Source organism: Hylobates moloch, unplaced genomic scaffold (assembly GCF_009828535.3).
Source record: "Hylobates moloch isolate HMO894 unplaced genomic scaffold, HMol_V3 SCAFFOLD_23, whole genome shotgun sequence".
Taxonomy (NCBI): domain Eukaryota; kingdom Metazoa; phylum Chordata; class Mammalia; order Primates; family Hylobatidae; genus Hylobates; species Hylobates moloch.
In genome coordinates this window covers 38,371,993-38,396,940 of record NW_026652298.1, presented here as the reverse complement: position 1 = coordinate 38,396,940, position 24,948 = coordinate 38,371,993, and the positions used below count along the sequence as shown (strand labels likewise).

At 44.0% G+C, this 24,948-nt stretch overlaps 1 protein-coding gene across 7 annotated transcripts in view; it reads right to left on the bottom strand.

The window, feature by feature from the left end:
• Window positions 1-24,948, bottom strand: part of CREBBP (CREB binding protein) — a 181,099-nt gene that overhangs the window by 65,061 nt on the left and 91,090 nt on the right. For 5 of the 7 annotated variants that reach the window (XM_058433772.1, XM_058433776.1, XM_032145431.2 and 2 more), the window contains exons 3-5: window positions 20,965-21,141; window positions 3,925-4,165; window positions 2,517-2,630 (exon numbers count right to left, since the gene is read on the bottom strand). In XM_058433772.1, coding sequence (XP_058289755.1) covers window positions 2,517-2,630; window positions 3,925-4,165; window positions 20,965-21,141 — 532 coding nt within the window. The remainder of the gene's footprint in view (window positions 1-2,516; window positions 2,631-3,924; window positions 4,166-20,964; window positions 21,142-24,948) is intronic. The other 2 variants (XM_032145432.2, XM_058433775.1) reach the window with 1 other exon arrangement.

The following is a 24,948-nucleotide window of genomic DNA, read 5'->3' as shown; positions in this document are numbered from 1 at the left end:
CTCCAATTCTCCTCGAAAAGAACGCCGATTGCACTGACTTGTTTCTACCTCAGTCCTTTGAGGGAGGTCACCCTTATGTTGTTTTTAACGTCTATACTGTCTTCAAAACCCAGCCTTAAGCCAATGTAGGGTCGGATTCACATTTTCCTCCCTGGGTTCCTAACTCAAGAGTTCACATACCATAAGCATAATTTGCTTTGGGAGAAGAGAAAAAACAACAAAATTTACAGAAAGGATATTGCTGAAACCTTGTCAATCATGCTTTTGTAAAAAACTACCAAAACCTTGCAGCAAGTTAATCTAAATCTTCCTTGTGACTTTATAAAATCATCCTGGTAATATCTTACATTATGACTAGTAGAAAACCTGTGGTTTACCACTTGAGAGAGCATGCACAGAATCAATTTTCACAACACTCAGGCAGTTATAAGGATGGTTAAAAAAAAAACCACATATGCTTCTTTTTTCTTTTAAAACAAAAACCACATAAGTGTTTCTTAAAAAGAGAAATCACCAAAGTTTACAACTGTCACGGTAGTATGTACTAAAAACAAAAGATCCTCAAAAAGCCACACCCCCAAATTAAAAGTTAAGAATAAAATTCTAGCTCATTATTCACGGAATATTGTATAACTACAAACTTGACAATGAATATTTTGGCACTTAAAGAGCCTATTACTGAAATGTGCCCTAAAACACAAGAAATTTAGCCATCACAATATACTGAAGAAAAAACTTTAAGGTGGGAGGAAAAACAGACTGTATTCCATCAGAACTACTGTCCCAAATATCTGGTTCTAGAAGACCCAGCATTCCAGAATGTCACTTTATATAAGAAATGTCCAGGGAAATTGTTTATTAATTCAAATTTTAGTCAATCAAAGAATCATTTAACTGACTTTCAGGAAACTGGCTTTTTTTTTTTTTGAGACAGAGTTTTGCCCTTGTTGCCCAGGCTGGAGTGCACTGGCGTGATCTCAGCTCACCGCAACCTCCGCCTCCCAGGTTCAAGTGATTCTCCTGCCTAAGCCTCCCAAGTAGCTGGAATTACAGGCACGCGCCACCACGCCCGGCTAATTTTGTGTTTTTAGTAGAGACTGGTCTCGAACTCCTGACCTCAGGTGATCTGCCCACCTCGGCCTCCCAAAATATTGGGATTACAGGCGTGAGCCATCACGCCTGGCCAGGAAACTGGCTTTTAAAGGAAACTCGTTGTGGTTCTTCTGTAGGGAGGCAGATAACAGGCCCCATTATCCTGGCATTTCTCTTCTCTGTGACAGGGACACCCTGCTTTAAATGAAGCAGGGTCAGCATCAGCTGGCTGCCTACTCCCTCGCCGCCAGAGGGAGGTGGGCCGGACTCAGTAAAAGGAAAACCACGAGGGCTGTCACTGGCACGCCACTCCACAGTACTCTTAGGAACAAAGCACTTTTTCCATCCTTCCCTGGGCCACTCAGAAACAACCAGAAAGAAAAGCAGCACATGTTCTCCAGGCAGCTGCGGGGTCTTGAGGAAGGATGATCAAGAAGAATGAGAGGAATGAACACGTAATACACAAAACAGGGGAGGGTGGCAAGATGGCACAGACGAGATGGAGGAAGATGAGGAAGACTGTGCTGTGCTGGAAGGGTCGCTAAGGGTGCAGCTCCAGCCAGAGGGGACAGGAGATTCAAGGGCACTTCCTAGCTGTCCGAAACTGAAGGACACACCCAAAGACCACGGTTTTACCTCTAAAATGACAGGAAGATGGTTGAAAAACGGGAGGGAGGTTCATCCTTCTTACTGCCTGAAGCCTACAAATGGCAGGGAGCCCCAGAGCCCCAGGCGGACCTCCCAACAAGCAGGGATTGCTGCGTAACCAGCCGTGCCGAGGGCTACAGACAATCTAGACAACGGCAAAACGACTGGAGTGACCAGGATGCAGCAGCCCTAGGGCAGAGGCTCTCACTGCGAAGCAGAGTGAATGGTTAGTTATACAAAGAGGTCTGGGGACCATAGCTCCACGTAGAGGGAAATCTTCACAAATGTCTGTGTGGGATTTTATACTGACCCAGACTGACTGACAGAGCCTTCAAAATTTACTTTAGGATAAGAGCTTTCCCATTCCAAAAGAAGTATCCCCTCTATCCCCCTCCCCAAGACGTCACCGCCATTATAGCGACATGGAATTTAAATTCTCACGTACGGAGTAACTGTCAGGAAGTACCATGTCTTCATGTTGGCTCAGTGAACAAAGTGACTCTGCTGTTCCATGCTGCTTCAAGTGCGTGTATGCAGGGGGCAGGGTGAGGGAGAGGCAGTGAGTGAGTCAGGGTCCAACATTATCACAGCCGTTTCTGACATGGAGAGTCCGCCTGCCCTCTGACCTTGGCTATACCTTGGGCTGCTGTCCGCCCTACCTCACCCTGCACTCCGTGGCTCATAACCCCTGCCCACTCCCTACCTACTCTCTGAATTTTCTTTAGAAACAACTTCTATTCTCATCTCCAAGCTTCTCTGCCCCCGTGCTCACTTACTTTGTTGGTTTCGCTTGTCACTGGCATTTTTCAAAGGGAGGCAAACAGGACAGTCATGTCGTGTGCAGTTCTTCCAATGAGAGATGATTTGTCGTGAAGATGCACAATGGGCAACTATGACCAGAAAAACAACGAGATGTTATTTTTCTATCCAAATCGTCACACTTTCAATTATACCTAAATTATAATGCCAGATTCCATAAGAAAATGGTAACAAGTGTAACCATAACACAGTATAGGCAGTCCTCAACTTACAAACAGGCTGTTTTCCAAAAAGTTTGTAAGTTGACTGTTGAGAAATCCAAACAAAACTTCCCCTAGAAGCAATGTTATGAAGGATGGGTGATTACGGGCAGCCCACAAAACAAAACAAAAACTATTCAACCTGGAATAGCGAACAACTGCAATGAAAGGTAGAACAAATAATAGTTCTGTGATGTCACTATTTAAAATAAAAATGTTCAATTATGTTTCAAGATGAAACCACCCAAATACTACAGTGAAGAAATACAGATAGAGAAGCAAATGAGAAGTCTGTAGAGATTCTGAAAGGGACTCTGGGCACTTGGTGAAGAAGTACTTCAGAGGCTAACTGACCCTGGTTACTCCGTCTTCAACTTCTAAAGGTCTAACCACCTTACCCTTCTCTGCTTCTCTGTTACGACAGGGTTACTCTGGGGACTCACAAATGTCACAACGGGAGACAGGGAGACCAGGGGGAGATTCCCCTAAAGTTTATGAGCATAAGAAGAGAAGGAAAGAGAATAAAGATTAAAGGAAAGTACAGCTGTTAATAGGAAACACTTCCTTCGGTAGAAATGAGGTGTCTGCAGTAAAAGGGGAGACAGAGGGCACATGAAGTGCCTAGTTCACCACCTCCCCTGGGATGATACAGTGCATAGTTCCCCATGTCACTGCCAGTCACCCAGGACAACTTCGCTGTCATCCGCACTTGCCTCAAGACACAGGACAGAGGAGCAAGGCCGCAGGCCACCAAGACAGATGCTGGGGTGCCGGAAGGGCGTGTGCCTGCACACGCGTGTGCTATGTTCATTGCCCAAAAGAAAACCACAATCTAGACATTCACAACAAAGACAGTAATCAAGAAGTGACCAATGTCTTCCGTGACAGAGGAAGGAGGAAAAGAACAAATACGGGGCACAGCTTCAAGCAGCGGAAGCTCACAGAGTATCAGAAAACCAAATCGCCTTTCTCTTCAGCAGATAAGACTTCCTGGAGCACCAGACTGTCACCGCGTGAGGAACGTGAGCGCAACATGTCTTGCCACACCCAATGGAAGGTAGCACTCAGGCTGCCGGAGCCTTATGAACCAGAGAGCTGCTGTAAGAACAATAAAGGCAAATTCTTCCTGACCTCTGCCACTAGGAGTTCCAAAAACAGCACTTACCTTGGCAGGCTTTCCCAGCCTGACAATGCGTCATGTGATTCAAAACGTTTTTCATGGTTCGACAATGTGGGAGCGAGCAGGCCCGAACCTCTCCGTTTGCTTGCTCTCGTCTCTGACACTTATGAGCATGAAGCAGTAGAACCAGCTGCTGCTGTATCAGTTTGCGTTTTTCAGGATCTGCAGTGGGGCCTGTTGCAATTGCTTGTGTGGGTACGATTCCCACTGATGTTTGCATCTGAGACTAAAAGAAAGCAAAATAATAAAAATACTTTAACCTCTCAGAGTTCCAAGTCATATTCATTAATTATTTCTCAAACAAAAGCAAAAGCTGATGGATAATACTGACCACAGAGAGAAGACTGGTGTAGTTCTCTAACCCACTGATGACTTTAAGAAGATCCAGAAGCACAGAAATCAACCCAACTCAGCAGCAAGGCTGATTCAAGTTCACTTGTATACAATTATCATCCAAGCAAGACAATGGCTGGCTCTTCACTGTAGCAACCAAAACCCAACTCACTCTACGATATACACAACTACAGGAAAAGCTGTGTATTATACCAGCTGGACCATATGAAACTGCTGGTTCTGTAGGTCCCAAATGGCCAAATACTGGCAATTTCATAGGATACAACCTAATTAAAAAGGTTGCCAAGGCCTGGCTGAGCGCGTTGGCTCACATCTGTAATCCCATCACTTTGGGAGGCCGAGGCACGCAGATCACGAGGTCAGGAGATCGGGATCACCCTGGCTAACACGATGAGACCTCATCTCTACTAAAAATCAGAAAAAATTAGGACTACAAGCATGGTGGCGGGCGCCTGTAGTCTCAGCTACTCAGGAGGCTGAGGCAGGAGAATGGTGTGAACCCAGGAGGCAGAGCTTGCAGTGAGCTGAGATGGCGCCACTGTACTCCAGCCTGGGCGACAGAGCAAGACTCCGTCTCAAAAAAAAAGAAAAAAAAAAGATTGCCAAGGCCTGAACAATTGCAATGTACTACAAACATTTGATGTAGCAAAAAGAATCAGAGCCACCTTTTGGATTTCATTATCACATGACTAGAAGGACAATGCCTGCAGCTTGATTTCACAGCAAACATTACCTCTCCTAAAATACTAATGACACTTAGCCTTAATACAACCACCCAGTACAATGGGAAATGCATTCTTGTCCTGCGCTTTATTTTTCATTAAAATCTCCACTCAGACAGCAGACAATTTTTAAAGATTTGGTGATCTGCTAAAAATACAGAAAGAGTTTGCTTTCAGCTGCCTGAAATAAGCCAGACCAAACCTTTTAACAGCAAGGAAAATGGAAAAGGGGACCGATAGAGCCTTATTCTTTACAAACTACAAGCATTCTTCAGATAAACTTACTAAAAAAGACTTAGGCAATAAAAGAAGTGTTCCTAATGTGCAACAGTATCACCCACAGTTGCGGGATTTCCAATTTTCTCTAGTACTCTGATATTTCCAGCTTGCTTCCACAACCCTCATTACCTCCCCTAAAGTACGCCACTCAGATTTTTTAAAAATGTATGACTCAAAACTGTATATTCACAAAGAGGAGAGAAAACTATAAAAATAATTTTTCATGAATCAAAGCTCACTTTTAAAAAGTTATAGAGTTTTCTGTTTTGGTTTTACCTTTATGAGAACTAGAAAATAAGTATGTAGAAAAGCTGAGTGGCTGGGCTTGGGAGCAAAACTCTTGGAAGTCTGAGAAGGACCCAAAGCAAAATCAGCATCCTAGCTGAGGCAGAACACCATGAATGCAGGGCTCAACTCCTAAGAGAAAACAGCCTCTCATGTTTAATTTTTCCTGATTGAAAAAGTATATATATACACTGCAGGAAATGTGGAAAGCTAGAGAACTACTACAGAAATAATTAACAACAATTAAAATCCCATTATCCAGGAGTCCACTATTAAAGTGTTGATAGGTTTTTTTCCCTTCTTTTTTCTATATAAATGCTTACGTATGAACCATCATCAATAAAGCCTCATATCTCCCCCGCAACACACATGCTTTGCTTAGTGTTTTTTCCATGTTCTGCCCCATACCACTAAACTGTCTCAGATAGTGGGCTGGAATGACTTGTAATGAACGGCACGTTACTCTTTTAACTTTATACTCACTTAACTAGTTCTTGTTATGGGGCATAAACTGGAATCCCTGGCCCCCTCCTTTATCTTTTATAATTGTTAAATAAAGCTTCAGTAAGCAAACAGTCCTTGAGCTGCCCCTGCAAGCATGCAGTACTGGTATTAAGTCCACTGCTCAACTGGCTTATCCCTGTGTATTGGAAGGTCCATCGAGAAATCAACAGGAATGGAGATATGGAGGAATGGGAGAAACACAAAATGAGCCTCATTTAGGTCTCTTTCTTTTACGTTTATGAAAATTTCAAACATATAGAAAAATGGAAAGGAAAGGCTATCATCATTACACCTAAGAAAAAGAACAATCCTTCTTGGGTATCAGCTAATACTGAGTCATATCCCAATTTCTCTGGTTGTCCGAAACATGACTTTTAAACCTGGTTTGCAAAAATCAGGACTCCATGAAGTCCCACATCCTGTATTTGGTTGTTTTTAAGGTTCTTAATCTATTGTGTCTTCCCTTTTTTTACTCCTGACACTACCTTGTTGAAGAGACCACACAGTTGTCCTCTGTTTCTTAAAGTACAGAAATAACACATACCAAAAAAATTATATAAAAATTAGGCAAAAAATTTAGCTCTACAAGTAAATTATAAGCAGACTGTTCTTAATTCACCAAAAATTAACACAGTGATTTCATTTGGGACTTAAAAATATTCTTTTTTTAACATTTCAGAGACAAGGTCTTCCTATGTTGCCCGGGCTGGCCTCCTGGGCTCAAGTGATCTTCCCACCTCAGCCTCCCATGTAGCTGGGATCACAGATGTGTGGTGCCACCCAACTGGCTTGTATTTTTTTTTTTTTTTTAAGACGGGAGTCTCACTCTATTGCCTAAGCTGGAGTACAGTGGCGCCATCTCAGCTTACTGCAACCTCTGCCTCCTGGGTTCAAGCGATTCTCCTGCCTCAGCCTCCCAAGTAGGTGGGATTACAGATGCCCACCACCACGCCTGGCTAATTTTTGTATTTTTAGTACAGATGGGGTTTCATCATGTTGGCCAAGCTGGTCTTGAACTCCTGACCTCAAGTGACCAGCACGCCTCAACTTCCCAAAGTGCTGGGATTACAGGCATGAGCCACCACGCCCAGCCCGGCGTGTATTTTTAACAGTGTCTTTTGCACTACACCCGACCATATGTCAAAACAGGATGGGTGGAAACTATATGGCAAATTTAAAATTTGGTCTGTTATTTGTCTACCTCTGGATGGAAGACAAATGCACAGTTTAACGAGCTCTACATATTGCTTACAACATGCATCTCAAAAGCCATTCTGAGGGTGAAGCTGAGTCAACGGTGGAATGGAAAATGTCTTACGTCCCTGTGTCTGTCCTTCCCCATGGAATTCTGTATATTTGCTAAGTTTTGCAAAGTACTTACAAATACAGGGGCACACTTAATTTCCTCCTCTCCCAGGCTGGTGTTCAATGAGCCATGAGAGTTGGATGTGAACTGCAGGTGGCCCCCAAATCTGTCAGAAGCATCCTTCAGACTTTCCCAACCTCCCTGCCCAGTTCCCACTGGCAGGCAGGCACTGAGGATGGAGGGAGAGTACTTCGGAACCTCCCTTTAAAGCACAGAACAAAGCCATCGTGGTGGAAGCTGCCCCAAAAGTAATCCACATTTTGTGCGATTTTGCTTTTCTAAGAGCCAAGAAAATTTTGAAAAACAGTAAAAATAAAGGGGCAATCTATATTGCCAGATATTGAAACATATTATAAAGCTAATTTCTTTACGTAAGTCCAGAAACAGACATATGTGTACATCAAATTAGCATACAGAAGTCCCCCCTTATCCTCAGAGCTCGGGTTCCAACTCCCAGTGGATGCCTGAAACTTCAGATAGTACTGAATCCTGTGTATACTGTATTATTTCCTATACACACACCTATGATAAAGTTTAATTTATAAATTAGGTATAGTAAGAGATTAACATTAATAATGAAATTGAACCATTATTAACAATACACTGTAATAAAAGCTACATGAATGTGGTCTCTCTCTCTCTAAACACCTTATTGTACTGCACTCACTTATTTTGGGATTGCTGGTAAGTGAAACCCCAGAAAATGAAACCCCAGAAAACAGAGGACAATTGTCTCCTAAAGGTGGTGCTTTATATTCAAGAGTGGTGAGGCATCTTTGATCCTCATCTTCCCTTTCATTTAAAAAAAAAAAAATTCGTACGGACTAAAGTGAATAAAAATGGATTAAAATGGAGAAAAAAATTTAAAATACTTTTAGGACACATGAGGATGAGAAAGCCTTCTTAACATAAACACATAATGGAGTTTAAAAAGTGAAAAACTGTGGCCGGGCGCGGTGGCTCACGCTTGTAATCCCAGCACTTTGGGAGGCCGAGGCGGGCGGATCACCAGGTCAGGAGATCGAGACCATGCTGAAACTCCGTCTCTACTAAAAATACAAAAAATTAGCTGGGCGTGGTGGCGGGCGCCTGTAGTCCCAGCTACTCGGAGAGGCTGAGACAGGAGAATGGCGTGAACCCGGGAGGCGGAGCTTGCAGTGAGCCGAGATTGCGCCACTGCACTCCAGCCTGGGCGACAGAGCGAGAGACCGCGTCTCAAAAAAAAAAAAAAAGTGAAAAACTGCAAGCAAATTGGTTGGTCTTCTTTTATGCAAATGCTGTCAGGAAAGAAAGGATACTATCCCACTAAAAAGTTGGGCAAAGAAAATGCAGACACCTCACAAAATACAAAGAAACAACAAATACAAAAATGTTCTACACCTTGGTGCTGAGGCAACACAAGGGAGGGAGGGATCGTTTCTCAATGACAATGAGGAGGAGCACAGGCACTGGACAGCCCAGGCAGAAGGATGCAGGCAGCCTCCTCCCTACCTCCCACTCGAAAATGAACTCAAGGTGGAGCAAAGACTTCAACGTAAGAGTGAAAATCGTACCATTCAAAGAAGAAAACCAAGAATAAATCTTCACGACCTTGGATTAGGCAGTTTCTTACTATGTCACCAAAAGCGCAAAGTGATAAAAGAAAAATAAACTGATTTCATAAAAAATTAAAAACTTTTATGCTTCAAAGGATACCATTACAAAATAATGAACTGTGAAAGTGGAAAGTGAAAGAGAAAATATTTGCAAATCATAGGTCTGATAAAGCACTTGCATCTAGAACATATTTTTAAAACTCTTAGAACTCAGTAATAAAAAGACAAAAGCTCAACTAAAAAATGAGTGAAAGCTCTGAATAGATATTTATCCAAAGAAGATACAAGAATGGCCAATAAGCACATGAAAAGATGTTGAACCTTATTAGCCATTAGGGAAATGCAATTTAAGACCACAGTGAGATACCACTTCACACCTACCACATGGCTATAATAAAAAGTCAAATGCTAACCAACAGCAACAGGGTGGCCAGGACATGGAGAACTTGGAATCCTCCTACATTGGTGTGGGAATGTAGAAGGCAGCAGCCACTCTGGAAAACAGTCTGGCAATTCCTCAAAAGGTCAAACATAAAATTACCATATGACCTCTGTAATTCCTATTTTAGGTATATAATCAAAAGAACTGAAAATGCATGTTCACACAAAAATTGTCAAAAATGTTCACAACAGCCTTTTACAAATAGCCAGAAAGTGGAAACAATTCAAATGCCCATCAAGTGATGAAGAGAAAAACAAAACACAGTATATATCCAAAACGGAGTATTATTCAACCGTAAAAAGGGAAGTAACCACACATACTACAACATGAACTCTGAAAACATGCTTCGTAAAAGAAGCCAGTCACAAAAGACCACATACTGTGTGATGCAACTTCTAGGAAATGCCCAGAATAGATACATCCATGGGGGTAGAAAGACTAGTGGTTGGCTGGAGATGGGGGTTCAGGGGAAATGGGGAATAACTGCTAATGGTACTAGGTTTCTTTTTGGAGTGGTGAAAATGTTTCAGAATTGACTGTGGTGATGGTTACACAATACACTAAATACCACTCAACTGTACACTTTAAAGCAAGGACTATATGGTACATGAACTATATCTTAAAAAGCTGTTTTAAAACAGTTCTTACTAATCACTACAGAAATAGAAATAAAACAATGAAGCATGTTTAATCTATCAATATGGCCAAGATTTTAAAAATGCTAATTGGTATTGATGAGGATATAAAGAAATGGCAATTCTCAAGTACTCTGGCAATTCAGTGTAATTTTGGAAAGCAACATGTATCAAAAAGAAAAATATGCATTTCTTTTGACAGTAACTCCACTTCTCATTATTTATTATTAAGGAAGTAATTGGACAAGTACGTTAAAATATGTGTGCAAAGATAATGCATCACATTCTGATTAAATATTGAAAACTGGAAAAAATTCTAAATGTAAAAGTATGGGAAGGTAATTAAGGTGAGGGCTTTGTTATGCAAAGGCAGTAAAGGCTTTAGTCACAGAACATAAAGCAGTGTTCCTCACTATTACCAGTAAAAATTCTTTTTATTTTTGGAGACAGGGTCTCACTGCTATCCAGGCTGAAGTGAAGTAGTGCAATCATGGCTCACACAGCCTCACCCTCCTGGGCTCAAGCGATCCTCTCACCTCAGCTTCCTGAGTAGCTGAGATCACAGAAGTGTGCATCATGACGCCCAGCTAACCTTTAAAATTTTTTGTAGACACAGAGTCTTGCCATGTTGTTCGAGCTGGTCTTGAACTCCTGGGCAGAAGCAATTCTCTCGCCTTGACCTCCCAAAGTGCTGGGATTATAGCTATGAGCCATCACACCCGGCCTTCCAGTAAAAATTCTTAAAATACAGATCCTCTCATTTTTCCCCTAAGAGATGAGCCTGCTTTGTTTTTTTAATTTAGACTTTTCCCAATTTTTCCAAAACTAACATATATGTACCTTTACAATGAGAATAAAGACATTTAAGAAGCTAGGAGTGGTGGTACACCTGTAGTCCCAGCTACTCAGGAGGCGAAGGTGGGAGAATTGCTGGAGCCCAGGAGATCCAGGCTATAGCGTCCCATGATTGTGCTTGTGAATTGCCACTGTACCTCAGCCTGGGCAACATAGCAAGACCCTGTTGCTAAAAAAAAGACAAAAACAAAATCAAAAACATAGAAAAGAGAAAAAAGAACAAAAGCCCCATGGGCGATTCCAATGCAGGAGAAGACTGTACCATTAAACAGGTGTGAGAGGCTAGATTACATAAAGAATGGCATTCTTTCTATGACTAAAATCACTAGGAACAAGTGTAAGGGCCACTGATGAACTAGGAAAAATTAAATCTGAAAGACACAAGACAAAACAAATCATGATGAAGCTATTATTTTTTCTCCTCCCAGTCCATCTTTATTCCTCACTCTGTGCCAGGCTCTGTGTTCAGGGTCCAAGGTACAGCAGCTCATTGAAGACACACACATCCCCGAGGGAAGAGTACTCTGGGGACTAGCCACACACGACAGGTGAAGTAACTGAGGCCCCAAGGAAAGGGCCTTGCCTGGGTGGTGAGCCAGCCACCTAGCAGCAAAGCCCCGATCCTGCAGCTCTCTGTGCCCCTCCTCCACAGAGGGCTGACCACCTTGCTTTATAAAGTGTTCTAAGAATCTGGCAGGAAAACTGGTGAACAACAGGACCAAAGCAACTCAAATAAATGCCTATGTCTCTAAACAAAAGCACTTTAAATCTTACTCGTGAGAGAAATGCTCATCAAAGTAAGATGACATCATTTTCTCCCATTAAAGGACAGGGTGGGCTGGGTGCAGTAGCTCACGTGTGTAATCCCAGCACTTTGGGAGGCCGAGGTGGGCAGATTACTTGAGGTCAGCAGTTTGAGATCAGCCTAACTAACATGGTGAAACCCCATTTCTACTAAAAATACAAAAAATTAGCTGGGTGTGGGGGCGCGCACCTGTAATCCCAGCTACTCGGGAGGCTGAGGCAAAAGAATCACTTGAACCTGGGAAGCGGAGGTGTCAGTGAGCAGAGATTGCGCCACTGCACTCCAGCTTGCACAACAAGAGCAACATTCTGTCTAAAAAAACCAAAAGGACGGGGTGACAGTCCCTAGCCTTGGGAAGATGGTGTGATGCTGGTAATCGGGTACATGGCTTTTGTTGGAAGGCACTACAATGATATCTGTCAAAAGCCTTAAAATATATGCAATATGTGTTTCTGGAGCAAGGATCATTTCACATGCAATTTGTAATGTGGAAGGAGGAGGTGAGTATGGTGTGAGAGCCATACTGGTTTAAACCTTAGTCTCCCCTGCCTGTTACTATTTTGAGCCACTGAGTAATGGCAGGTAAACACAAAGCTCACTGAGCCCACTCACCCCACCCGTCATCTTCACTCGGTTTAGCCACAGGCTCTTTGCATGTGTTGCTTATTGCATAATTGGCAGCCTCAACCACTGGGTATACTCCACTGTCAAACTACCTTTAAAAGCAAACTCTTTATATTTACTCTGGTATTCCTTAATTATTATTTTTTTGTGTATGTAATGGAGTCTCGCTCTGTCACCCAGGCTGGAGTGCAATGGCAAGATCTCGGCTCACTGCAACCTCTGCCTCCCAGATTCAAGCAATTCTCCTGTCTCACCTTCCCAAGTAGCTGGGCTTACAGACGTGTGCCACCATACCCGACTAATTTTTGTATTTTTAGTAGAGATGGAGCTTTACCATGTTAGCCAGACTGGTCTCGAACTCCTGACTTCAAGTGATCCGCCCACCTTGGCCTCCCAAAGTGCTGGGATTATAGGAGTGAGCCACCGCGCCCAGCCTATTGCTTAATTTTTAAAAGAATCTAACATGCATTTTTATTAGGACTGTTATTGCTACATAGGTTTTGGGTAATTTAGCCCCAATGCCATTTTTCCTATAGTGCCTGTATTCTATGCTAAGGACATAACAGAGATGTGCATATAGAATGTGGATAATAACACTTATTCTCACATTCCTCACAAAAAAATAAGTCATTTTTTACTGTGTGTCCAAGAGTAGGTTATCATGTCTTCAAAGTACCCTGTGTTCCAAACAGTAACACAGTGACCAAGAAAGAACAAGGAAGGACAGCTACTGCCCCAGATCCACACCAGGCTGGGATTCCTGCTGCTCGTCCTCAACCTTCCACATCCCATCAGGGTCCAAACCCATGCTCCTCGGATGCTCCCCCACCCACCTGGAAACCTGACTCCTCCACAACCTCCACCTAGAATCAGAAAACGACACCAAAGCGAACATCAGGCAGAACAAGGGCTGGCTCTGCAATAACCGCTTGCTCAGGTTCCCTCATAAGGACCTATAACAGCTGGGTATGCAAAGCTGTGGCGCCATAGAACAAAGAAAATGCTCATTAAATGTGCACAGCTGCCAACCTGGGAAGTGATAATCCCCTCTGAGGTGATAAACTGGTAAGAAACACAACATAGCTATTTTCATAGAGGAAATGTTTCTTGTGTTTTGTTCTTTTTGCTTTGTGTTGATTTTTTTTAAAAATAAGATTATCCTAAAATTTAAGATCTAAATTCAGGCTGGGCACAGTGGCTCACGCCTGTAATCCCAGCACTTTGGAAGGCTGAGGTAGGTGGATCACGAGGTCAGGAGTTCGAGACCAGCCTGGCCAACATGGTGAAACCCTGTCTCCACTAAAAATACAAAAATTAGCCTGGTGTGGTGGCGGGCGCCTGTAATCCCAACCACTCGGAAGGCTGAGGCAGGAGAATAGCTTGAACCTGGGAGGCGGAGGTGGCAGTGAGCCAAGATCGCACCACTGCACTCTAGCCTGGGCAACAGATCCAGACTCTGTCTCAATAACAACAACAAAACAAAACATCTAAATTCAATAGGGAAATAATCCAGCATGATTTATAAGTTATCTTAAAGCTGTGATTTAAAGTAGAAAGCAAATGGCTAAGGGGAGCAGGAGAGCCTGAGCCCAAGGCCAAGGCCAGGCGTAAGAAATGGGGCCAAGGGTGGCGGACTTGCCACTCCCTCCCCACTCTCTTCCTAGACCCACAGCCACAGCCTTCAGAACCCAGCAGTCTACCTAGAAGGGGTAGGAGTTACTTGTTACAGCACAAAGAAAACCTATAAGGTGGCCGGGAGAGGTGGCTCACACCTGTGATGCTAGCACTTTGGGAGGCCCAGGTGGGTGGATCTCCTGAGCTCAGGAGTTTGAGACCAGCCTCAGCAACATGGCGAAACCTGTCTCTACCAAAAAAATACAAAAAATTTGCTGTGCATGGTGGCACGTGCCTGTGGTCCAAGCTACTCGGGAGGCTGAAGAGGGAGGATCGCTTGAGTCTGGGAGGAAGAGGATGCAGTGAGCTGAGACTACACCACTGCACTCCAATTGGGGTGACAGTGAGACCCCAGGTCAAAAAAAAAAAAAAAATCACCCGACCAACCAACCAAAGAAACAACAAAAAAAAGACAACCTGCAAGGTAGAAGGCACCAGATCTATTCCTACAGTCAAAGTGACAGGTGGACCAGACCAGGAGCCGAGTGACCAAGTTCAAGAGAATTACCAATTTACTAAAAACTTAAAGTTTTTAGAATACTCTTCTGGAATACTGTTGATATATACACACGTATTCTTCAAGAATACTTACGACATTTACAGGTTCTAAGGATTAGAGGAAAAAAAGGAACACAAACAAAAATTTACACAGTAATTTTTTGATAACTTGGCAAATTAGTTACTGGACAGACTGTCTTTTTGGTGACTTGAACCTCAGGGCCATCTCAAAGGGTTGTGGAAAAGGTAAAAGGAAGTTAGGGTGATTTGGGCTGTGCAGAGACTGATGTAGATCACACCGCTCCAGAGGAAGTGAAGTATTATACTCGCATTACTGCTAGCTACGACTGACCTCACCCAGACCCATGACCTGTGCTGTTTACTGAGTAGTTGTTGCTTCTTGCAGGACTATTGTGGTGTATTTACTTGGTTCTTCTAAAAGTCACTTCATTTCTCAGAAATGCCTGCTATCCTTATTATACTTCCAGCAGGCAGGCAGAGGCTGCAATGCTGGTTGTTAGTAAGTATGCAGCACATCTTGCGTAGACAAAAAAACGAAACAAAAAAAACCTTCTGGCTAGGCCTCCACTTCACATGAGTATCTTTGAGATGATTTATGCTCCCACCTAGGAGGTTTTGCTGAAGAAAGGATTACACTAATCAGACTCTAGAAAAGATACTGCTGGTTAATGGGAAACCCATACTGGAAAGTAAGTTAAACGACCCTGACTGAGCCCTTGTAATATGTGGGGCTACCCCGATACTAAAGGACTGGCTACTTTCTCTCAATTTATAGTTTCTTGTTATTTGCAACACATCACGTATCATTATTCTGTGCTTAAACTATGTTTTCCAGCTGATACTTATTGCCAAAACCAATGGGGATAAGTTTGAATAGAAGATTTATACTTCGCGGCATTTGAAGGCCCTGCATACATGTTTTCTCAGGAATCTTCAAGATACAGATGGAGTCAATAGATATAAACTCTCAAGAATACACAAACGCTTAAATCACTAATAATTATAAACAAGGGCTTACTTCCAAACCTTCCTCACATTTTCCAATTCAATTAGTGAGACACAATTCATAATCATGGTGTAATTTTTCTATAGACACTGTTACGGTGAAGAGATGACGTGACTATTCACTCGCCGTCTCTACAGAACCCTATAAGGACTCTCTTTAGTCCTAGGATAGAGGGAGGTATTAGACAAGCAGTGATTTTACAATTTCTACTTGTGCAGTGAAAGGAGCTTGTGTATAATGTCAGGGAACACAGTCATTTGTGCAAGGAAACCAAAACTGAGAGGAGCTCATCAAAGATGACAACAAAGAGATAGATCCTGGCGTTCACGAAGCTTAACCCTATGCAGCCAGTTTAAGTCTTGCTCCCTCAATGATCACAATCTAGACACGGGAAAGAAAATTATGAAAATATGACAAACAAGGTTGGGGGGTGGGGGAAGATTAGTGAAGCCTTCTGAAGTACTAAAGTGGACATGAAGACCAACAAAGTAAGTCCACTCCACAGTGGGACAGCTGGTCACAATGCCAATGGCTCGTGGTGTCAGCGGACAGTGGCTTTCATGATCTTTATTCCACATCAGAATCACTAAAGCAGCTCATGTAAAACCACGAGTTCCAGCAGAACACAAAGAACTGCAAGCCCATGTGTTTAAGAATTATCTGAGTTATATTAGAGGGAATTAGGTGGTATTAATTGGCAAATTGAGAAAGAAAAAAGCTGCCGTTTCACAACTTAAGAGTGACTACAAGACACAGATTCTGCACCTTTGTCCTAAGAGATTGTGAATCGGGAGGACTGGGTGAGGCCCAGGAACTGCCAGTCACTCGGATGCAGGTGGGGCCACGGAAAGGTGCTGAGACACAGCAATGGAATGAACCCCTGGACACAGGGGGCCCTGGAGGGCATCCTGGCACATGGCTTGCCACTCAGGTGCTACCAGTGTCACTGCCGCAGCTGTGATATTCTGGCAGGACACAGAAGACCACTCTCCCATCCTCCCGTCTACACAGTCTTCCAGCCACACCGCCCTTCCATTCAGAGACGTAGATCAGAAGCTGCTGCAGGCCCTGATCACAACCTCCACTCCAAAATTCTGAAACTCAGTCACAACAAATCGTAACATCACTCTCATGAGCAATTTTAAATAAGCAGCACTACTGATGAATCTCCTGCATCTCAACTTTAAGAATGGTGAAGTCTCCATAATGCAGTTCTTAAAAAAAAAAAAAAAAAAAAATCACACCTAAGAACTTCACATTACAAATAACTCTTGCAGGAGACCACGTGGGAGAACCTGAAGATGAGGCCCCTCTGGTCACTGAATGTTCTCAGTCTAAGATGTGTCCCACTTCTACACGGCATTTTGTGAAAATGTCAGAAAGCCCAATCCAAAGCTTAAGCAAGACGTCACCAAGAATCAGGTGGGTTCCACTTCTAGAAGGATCGCCCTTGAACTCCTCCTCCTCACTCAACTAAAGTGGCTTCAACTTCCTGCATCACACCCTACCCTGTAAGCCGATGGCCCACCTTCCCTCTAAGGCCCCCTGAACTGGTTCCTGCTCAGCCCCCAACTTCCACTCATGCCGTGCTCCCTTCCCTCATGGTGGCCTTTCTGGACTTCTACCAGTTCCTGCGCAAGCCAGTGCTCTCCCAGTACCCTGGGGTCTCTGTGGCTTCTTCTCAACTTTCCAATCTTGCCTTTAAATCTCCTCCCTCAATGTGGCCTTCTCTGATGGCTCCATCTAAAGAGGTCCCTGTGACAATCTGAACCGCTGAGTGCTACTCAGACCTCTTGGAGCAGTTTGTAATGATTTGTTTTCTGTGGCCACTACACCTTCCATTTCACGAAAGTGGAGTGAGCTCTGTGTCACTCCCAGTTGCCTTCTGGGGAGCCAACTCCAGCACCTGAGCCCACAAAAGGCTTTCAACACATGTGACAAATTAATTGAATGATCATATTTTTCCCTTCCTCAATGCTACCCAGTGTTGGACTCCTATAGAAACTTGGAGCGGAGAGGAACAAGAGCTCCCTGGCCCAAGACCACGTGGCTGAATCACTCCAGGAAAGAGCTGCAGAGGGCACCAGGTGATTTGGCACCGGAGTCCTGAATGGGATTGTTTGGGACACCAAATTTAGTTGGGTACCCCCCAAAGCATGACAATAAATGCAAATATGTTTGACACCTCATTTTTTCAGTAAATAGACCTAGATTTCTTTGTAAGTGTTTACCCTCAGTATGCAAAAGTCTGTGGGTTTTGAGGCCAGATGTAATTTTGAAAATTCAAAAAGACTACAAAACGCATCTGAGGAACTACAAACAAACTGTGTAAGCACGGGCTGGTAAAGCACTCCCGGCAGGCTCAGGGCTGCAAAAACATGACCTCAGAACATAACTGAAGAGTTTTAGGCTTTGCAAACAGGAAGTTACACAGCTTTGAACAACTCAAACTCCTCAGAGTCTCAACTTGCTCAGCTGTAAAATGGGACCTGGAATGATGTCTCTCAAGACGGTCCTGCAGGAATAGGGTAAATATTACCTAGAAAGATGCTGGGGAGACCATGTGTGCTGGTACCTCACTTTCCCACCAGTCCCCTCTGGTTCCTACCACTATGCGGAGCAGTGAAGGCTATTCCTGGGTCAGGCTGCCCCACAAAGGCACATGTGGGCACAGCCCCATCTGATCTGTGCCCTCCAGGGTCAGTGGTGTCATTCAGTTTACCCCCAACAGGCATCTGTGGATCTGTCTCAAAGTCCACAGGGGTTCTTGTGAGACAGTGGCCACCAGACAAGCAATGCAGTTCCCATGGACAAAAATGCTTTCTCAGTTTACCCTGAGAAGACCAGAGAGAGAGGGAGAAACAGGAAGGGAGGGAGAGAGAAAGGGAGGCAGTGGCGAGAGAAGGGGAGAGGGAGGGATGAAAGAAAGGTTGGGGGCGGGGAGGGAGAGAGGCAGAGAGGAAAAGAAGTGGTTCTACTTCTGTCAGACGTCTGGAAGACAGGCAAAAGGATGAGATGCTGTTGCTACTGCTTCTCCTAATTACTCTCCAGTTCTCCAGAGCAGGAGTTTTTAACTAGGGGCGACTATGCCCTGGGGAAAAATGTTGGTGCCTAGAGCCATTTTTGATTATCATGGCTTAGGGGAGAAGGCTGTAAGCACCCAGTGGGTAGGGCCAGGAATGCTGCCCAACATCCTCTGGGGCACAACTGGCTCACAGCAGAGAACTGCCATCAGTGCAGAGGCAGAGGGGAGCCTGCCCCGGACCAAACGGCTCCAGCCCTGCTGCAGGTGAAGGGAACGAGTAGCCTCTTTGCAGTCCCGGGCAGAAACAGCTTGACAAGCATACCACATCTGCCAAGTTCAGCCCTCTGGAGCAGCAGTGGAGGCAACAGAGGGGCCCGGAGAACAGATTCTGTCACTAAGTTGTAGATAAAGGAGAGGGGATGGGGAAGTGGGGCTGCAGAATATTTTAAAAGAGAAAAGGGACGAAAATGTTAGGTCAGGGTTTCCCTGACTGTAAAACACGAGAAGTCTTGGAAAAAGCAAATGCTTTCACTATGAAGCCAAAATGTGCTCCTTGTTACTGAGCAGGCATAATCGATGACAGCCAACCCCAGAGTCCACACTATTGTCCCTTCGGTGAGGACCAGAAAAGGAAGCACAGGAGAGAACAGGATCTGTGTGGTGCCAGAGCCCAGCATTATGTAGGTCAGTACTGTTCCCTGAACTTGAGGGGCTGACCTAGGGTCGTCTGGGCTCCAGACCTGTACTATCAGGAACAGGACAATCCTGGCAACAAAAAGTTATTGGAAAGAGAGAAGCATATCAAGGAAAGTTACAAGGGGATTATAAGAAGAAATAAAGAAGTCTTAAGAACTTTAGGTTGTTTTCATAGTTTTGAGAGCAAGTTTTGTTACTTGTACATACCCAACCACCTTTTTTTTTTTTTTTTTTGAGACAGAGTCTTGCTCTGCCACCCAGGCTAGAGTGCAGTGGCATGATCGTGGCTCACTGCAACCTCCACCTCCCAGGTTCAAGCGATTCTCTTGCCTCAGCCTCCTGAGTAGCTGGGATTACAGGTGCCCGCCACCATGCCCGGCTAATATTTGTATTTTTAGTAGACGGGGTTTCATCATCTTGGCCAGCCTGGTCTCGAACTCCTGACCTCGTGATCCACCCGCCTCAGCCTCCCAAAGTGCTGGCATTACAGGTGTGAGCCACCTCGCCCGGACTCAACCACCTTTTTAAATGGAGGTACCATACAGCAGGGAGCCAGCACCTGACAGGACACCTCATTATTCCCATTTCCCGATTTTATCAAACAAGTAGAGAAAGAGATCTGGCTCTCTCTGCTTCCCAGTAGCCTCAAAACTTCTAAGCACTGTAAGCAATGTTAATTACTTAGTTTTGAGAAATGACCAAGGTTACGTAAGATGCATCAGAGGAAGCTGGATGAAGTGAAGGATATATAGGAATTCTCTGTGCTATCTTTACAACAAATACCTCAAAATAAAAAGTGTAAAAAACTGAAAGACAAAAAGCAACTTTTTCTGAACATAATCCTCTCACTTTCTTGTGATCTTCCCAAATCAATCACCACAGCAGCTGGGAAGGTCAGGCTCCCAGCAACAAGCAGTGGGGAGAGATGGCTGCTTGTGGTCTTCACCTACCACCAAGAGCACACCAGACATGCAGCAGCTGGGGTGAGCAAGAGAGGCTGGACAAAAGAACGCACTACCCCTGTGTTTTGAAATAAAAGAGATTCTATTATTTCGTGGTACAAAAGGAGATATTTTCCCATTAATATCTTGGTTCATCAGGTTGAGAAGTGATAAGGATAGTTCCTATTTTATAGATTTCCCATCTATAAAATCCCTTCAAACCTCAGGGAGGATGAAGACACGTGGAATCATCTATTGCGCTGGACATAATATGCATCTCATCAACAGAGTATCGTCTTTGGAAGATAAATGTCCATCATCTGACGATAATACAAATCAATGGGCTTCTACTGACATCATCAAGCCACTAACAAACACGAAGTGTAAGAAAAGCCAGTACCTCTGGTTCTCAAGATTCTGGAGAGAAAGGTAAAGTGATTCGTGTACGTGAATTCTCTCCATCAACAAAAGGAGCCTGGGAGGAGCGGTTGAATCATCCTCACCTATCTCTCCTGTTGCTAGCTCATCACAGAAAATGTTAAACTCATTTAGAGAGCTACTCATGAGAAATCTGGGTTCTCTTCCTATCACCTACTGACACACTTTTAGTTGCAGATTTTCACTGTGAGAATGGTAAAAATCCATAGACCACGGCACCCACCGGAGAGCCACAACACTGAGAGCCAAGGGTAACTTACCATATTTGGCACGTTGGTGACTGAAGTATTCTTGATGTCTGTAGGGAAGGTGGGCAAACTGTTGACCATGCTCTGTTTGCTGGCTAACTGGGGGTTCACTCCAGCGGCTCCCATTGGCTGCCCTCCAGCTTGACTAAAGGGCTGTCCAAATGGACTTGTGTTCCCAGTTATTCCCATCTGAAACAAAAAGAGGTAACATCAGCTGTGGTGATGCAGTCACATATAAAAGGAAGGGCCTGGGAAATGCTCACATGGTTTCCTATGAAATACTCATTGCAATGATAAATTTAAGGTTCATTATCAGGTTCCCATGCTCCAAGCAGAAGGCTCATGAAGCTGCTCCTAGCAGCCACTCTCTCCTCACCCTAAACCCCATCCCGGAAGTAGCTGAGCTGTTTCCTCCCACCCTCAGCCACTCTCCTCACTCAATCCCTCCTGATCCAACAATGGCACGAACACCTGAAGAAAGTCATTTGGAAAACAAAACCTTCCAAAGCTGCTACCCAAGGGGAATTCTTCCAGTTTAATCCTTAATTACTCTACAGGTATCTAGTTTCTGTTAGGTTCCCCATCAGATTTGAACTAAGTTTCCATTAGTTCAAAACACACAGTAGAAATATTGCAATGAAAACGATACAACACCTGGGATCTCCTTTAAAATACACTTGACCCATGAACAACATGGGTTTGAACCGCATGGGTCTACATATATGGAAATATTTTTCAACCTCTCCTGCTCCTCTTCAACCTCCTCAGCCTCTGCCAACCAAGAGATCAAGACCAGCACCTCCTCATCCTCCTCAACGTGAAGACGACGAGGATGAAGACCTTGATGATGACCCACTTTCCTTAATGAATGGTACATATATTTTCTTTTCCTTATGGTTTTTTTTTGTTTGTTTGTTTGTTTGTTTGTTTTTAAATAGAGACAGAGTCTTGCTCTGTCGCCTAGGCTGGAGTGCAGTGGAGCAGTCTCGGCTCACTGTCAACCTCTGTCGCCTGGGTTCAAGCGATTCTCTTGCCTCAGCCTCCTGAGTAGCTGGGACTACAGGCACACGCCACCAGGTCCGGCTAATTTTTTTTTGTATTTTTACTAAAGACACAGTGTCATCATGCTGGCCAGGCTGTTCTCAAACTCCTGACCTCGGGTGATCCGTCCACCTTGGCCTCCCAAAGTGCTCGGATTACATGCATGAGCCACCGTGCCCGGCCCCTTATGGTTTTCCTAATAACATTTTCTTTTGTCTAGCTTACTTCACTGTAAAAATACAGTATATAATACATAAAACATGAAATTTGTGTTAAGCAAATGTGCTTAGTAAGGTTTAGTAAGGTTTCTGATCAACAGCAGGGGATTAGTAGTAGTTAAACTTTTATGGAGTCAAAAGGTTATAAGCAGATTTTCAACTGGCAGGGTCAGAACACTTAACCCCTGAGTTGCTCAAGGGTCACCTCTAATCCACCGGGGAGGAGGAGGTGGCAGGAAAAGGGCATAGATGGAGAGAGCCTGGTAAGGTACTGATAATCACTAACCAAGCAGTAGGCGATGGGCACAAAGAGGTTACAGTATCCTCTCTACCACTGTACAGGTGTAAAATTTATTTATTTATTTTTTGACAGTGTCTCACTCTGTCATCCAGGCTGGAGTGCAGTGGCGTGATCTCGGCTCACTGAAACCTCCCTCTGCCAGGTTCAAGCAATTCTCCTGCCTCAGCCTCCTGAGTAGCTGGGATTATGGGCTTGTGCCACCACACCCAGCTAATTTTTATATTTTTAGTAGAGACAAGGTTTCATCATGTTGGCCGAGCTGGTCTCGAACTCCTGACCTCAGGTGATCCACCCACCTTGGCCTCCCAACGTACTGGGATTACAGGTGTGAGCCACTGTGCCCGGCCTAAAATTTTCCATAATAAAGTTTTTTTAATAAAATTAAAGTGGACTGAAATCAAATATATACTAGATAAAGGCAGGAATGGTAAAGAGGAACCCTCAGCTGTGCTTCCGTTAGGGCCTGCAACCAACTGGAATTCCTTCCATCAACAGACGTGGGCCAAGTTCCCTGATGACCCCCAGCTCCAGCCTCCACAGGTCAATTCAGGAATTGCCATGGCAATATCCCAGTGTTTATCTTTCTCCCTGTGGAGGAACGAAGACTAATTAAGAAACTGGATGCTTGGGCTGCCTGTCTTTGCTTTTTGGCAAAGCTCTAATATTCCACCTTCTGTCTATTGTGTGTTCTGCATTTCTGGTGTAGTGGTCAGTTTGACGGACTGGGAAGGTCCCTGCATAGGGAAGACCTCCCCGGGGTGACTTTCCAGTCAAGAAATCATAGCTCAGTTCTCTCCGTCAGCCTCACCTGGTGACTGCCACGCCAGCATGTCCACTCTGGGTAACTTATATTCCTTCTATGGACTTCAAACTCTTCGCCTGTAAGACGAGTGTCTTAGAACAAGATGGATCGTATTATTTCTTTCGGCTCTAAAAGTCTAGGCTACAAACAAATCAACACTCAACACAACTGGCCCTTTCTGTTGAAATGCCTATACAAAAACACAAATAAAAACCAAAGGCGTATAACCTGAAAGTTCTAGCTCTGTGCATTTCATACACAGGTGATTTCCTTCCGCATGTAGTCCTCCTAGGTGACATTTCTCACCTTTTTGAAAGCAATCACATTCTTGCCACCACTAGGTGCTCTACTTAAGTGAACTGAGATACTAATTCTTCACCAACAAACCAGACTCAATTTCGAGTTCAAATGACTTAATCGAGGCAAGATGGTAGCTCAGTAAATATGAAGCACGTTTCTGATTTGCAAGAAGCTTCCTTCAACTGTCATCTGAAACTTAATTGAAGCAGGAATTTATATTTTCAGAAACTACTATACTAAATTAATTCCATGGAACAATTACCACTCTCAGAATTTGTCTTATTACATATAATCAAACTCCTGAAACACTGTTCTTAGAAGCCTAGAATTTGAATACAACAACACGAACAACAACAAAAAATACAGTTTTTTTCCCAGTTCCTAAATTTCTCACTTTGGACAAAATATGACAGAACACCCGCACTCATTTTCCCTCGTCAATTCATCCTCGAAGTCAACTGGTATTCACCAAGTGCCTGCTATAAGCCAAGCCCAGTTCTGAGGCTGCGTAGATGCATATCCCACTTGTCACAGAGCTCACACCTTATGTCAACCAATTTGATAAACAAACAAAATCAACGTCTTTTGGAAGTTTCTAATTAATTAGGCCCAGCATTGACAAACCAAAGTGGGTGACAGCTGATGGGGTGGGGAAGGGGACAGGTAACCATCTTCCTTCCACACCAAATGCCCAGGCACCCTGGCTCCAGAAGAGGGGACATAAGTACCAAGAGGCCAACGCGCTCTGAAAGGGGTCCCATGGACCTCAAAGTTCACCTGACTTGCTTCAGAAAGTTTATTTCCAAAACTTCCCAGATATTTTGACAATTTTCCTAAGATAGCCCTGCCAGGGTGAGTATGAGTGTGTGATCAGGTGGCTAATACTTGCCTGACCTGGGGCCCTTTTCTAACTGGTCAATGTTGTTTATTTTGTGTGTGTGTGTGTTTGTTTTTGAGACAGAGTCTCGTTCTGTTGCCTAGGCTGGATTGCAGTGGCACAATTTCAACTTACTGCAACCTCCGCCTCCGAGATTCAAGCAATTCTCGTGTCTCAGCCTCCCAAGTAGTTGAGTTTACAAGCATGCGCCACCATGCCCGGCAAATTTTTGTATTTTTTAGTAGAGACAGGGTTTCACCATGTTGGCCACGCTGGCCTCGATCTCCTGGCCTCAAGTGATCCATGCACCTCAAGCCTCCCCAAGTGTTGGGATTACAGGCTTAAGCCACCATGCCTAGTCATAACTGGTCAATTTCAAAGGGTAACCCAGTGTTTGGAAGCGCTCTGAAAGATTTCATCAGGAAACGTGTTTGTACCTTCTCTTCTTGGACATCAG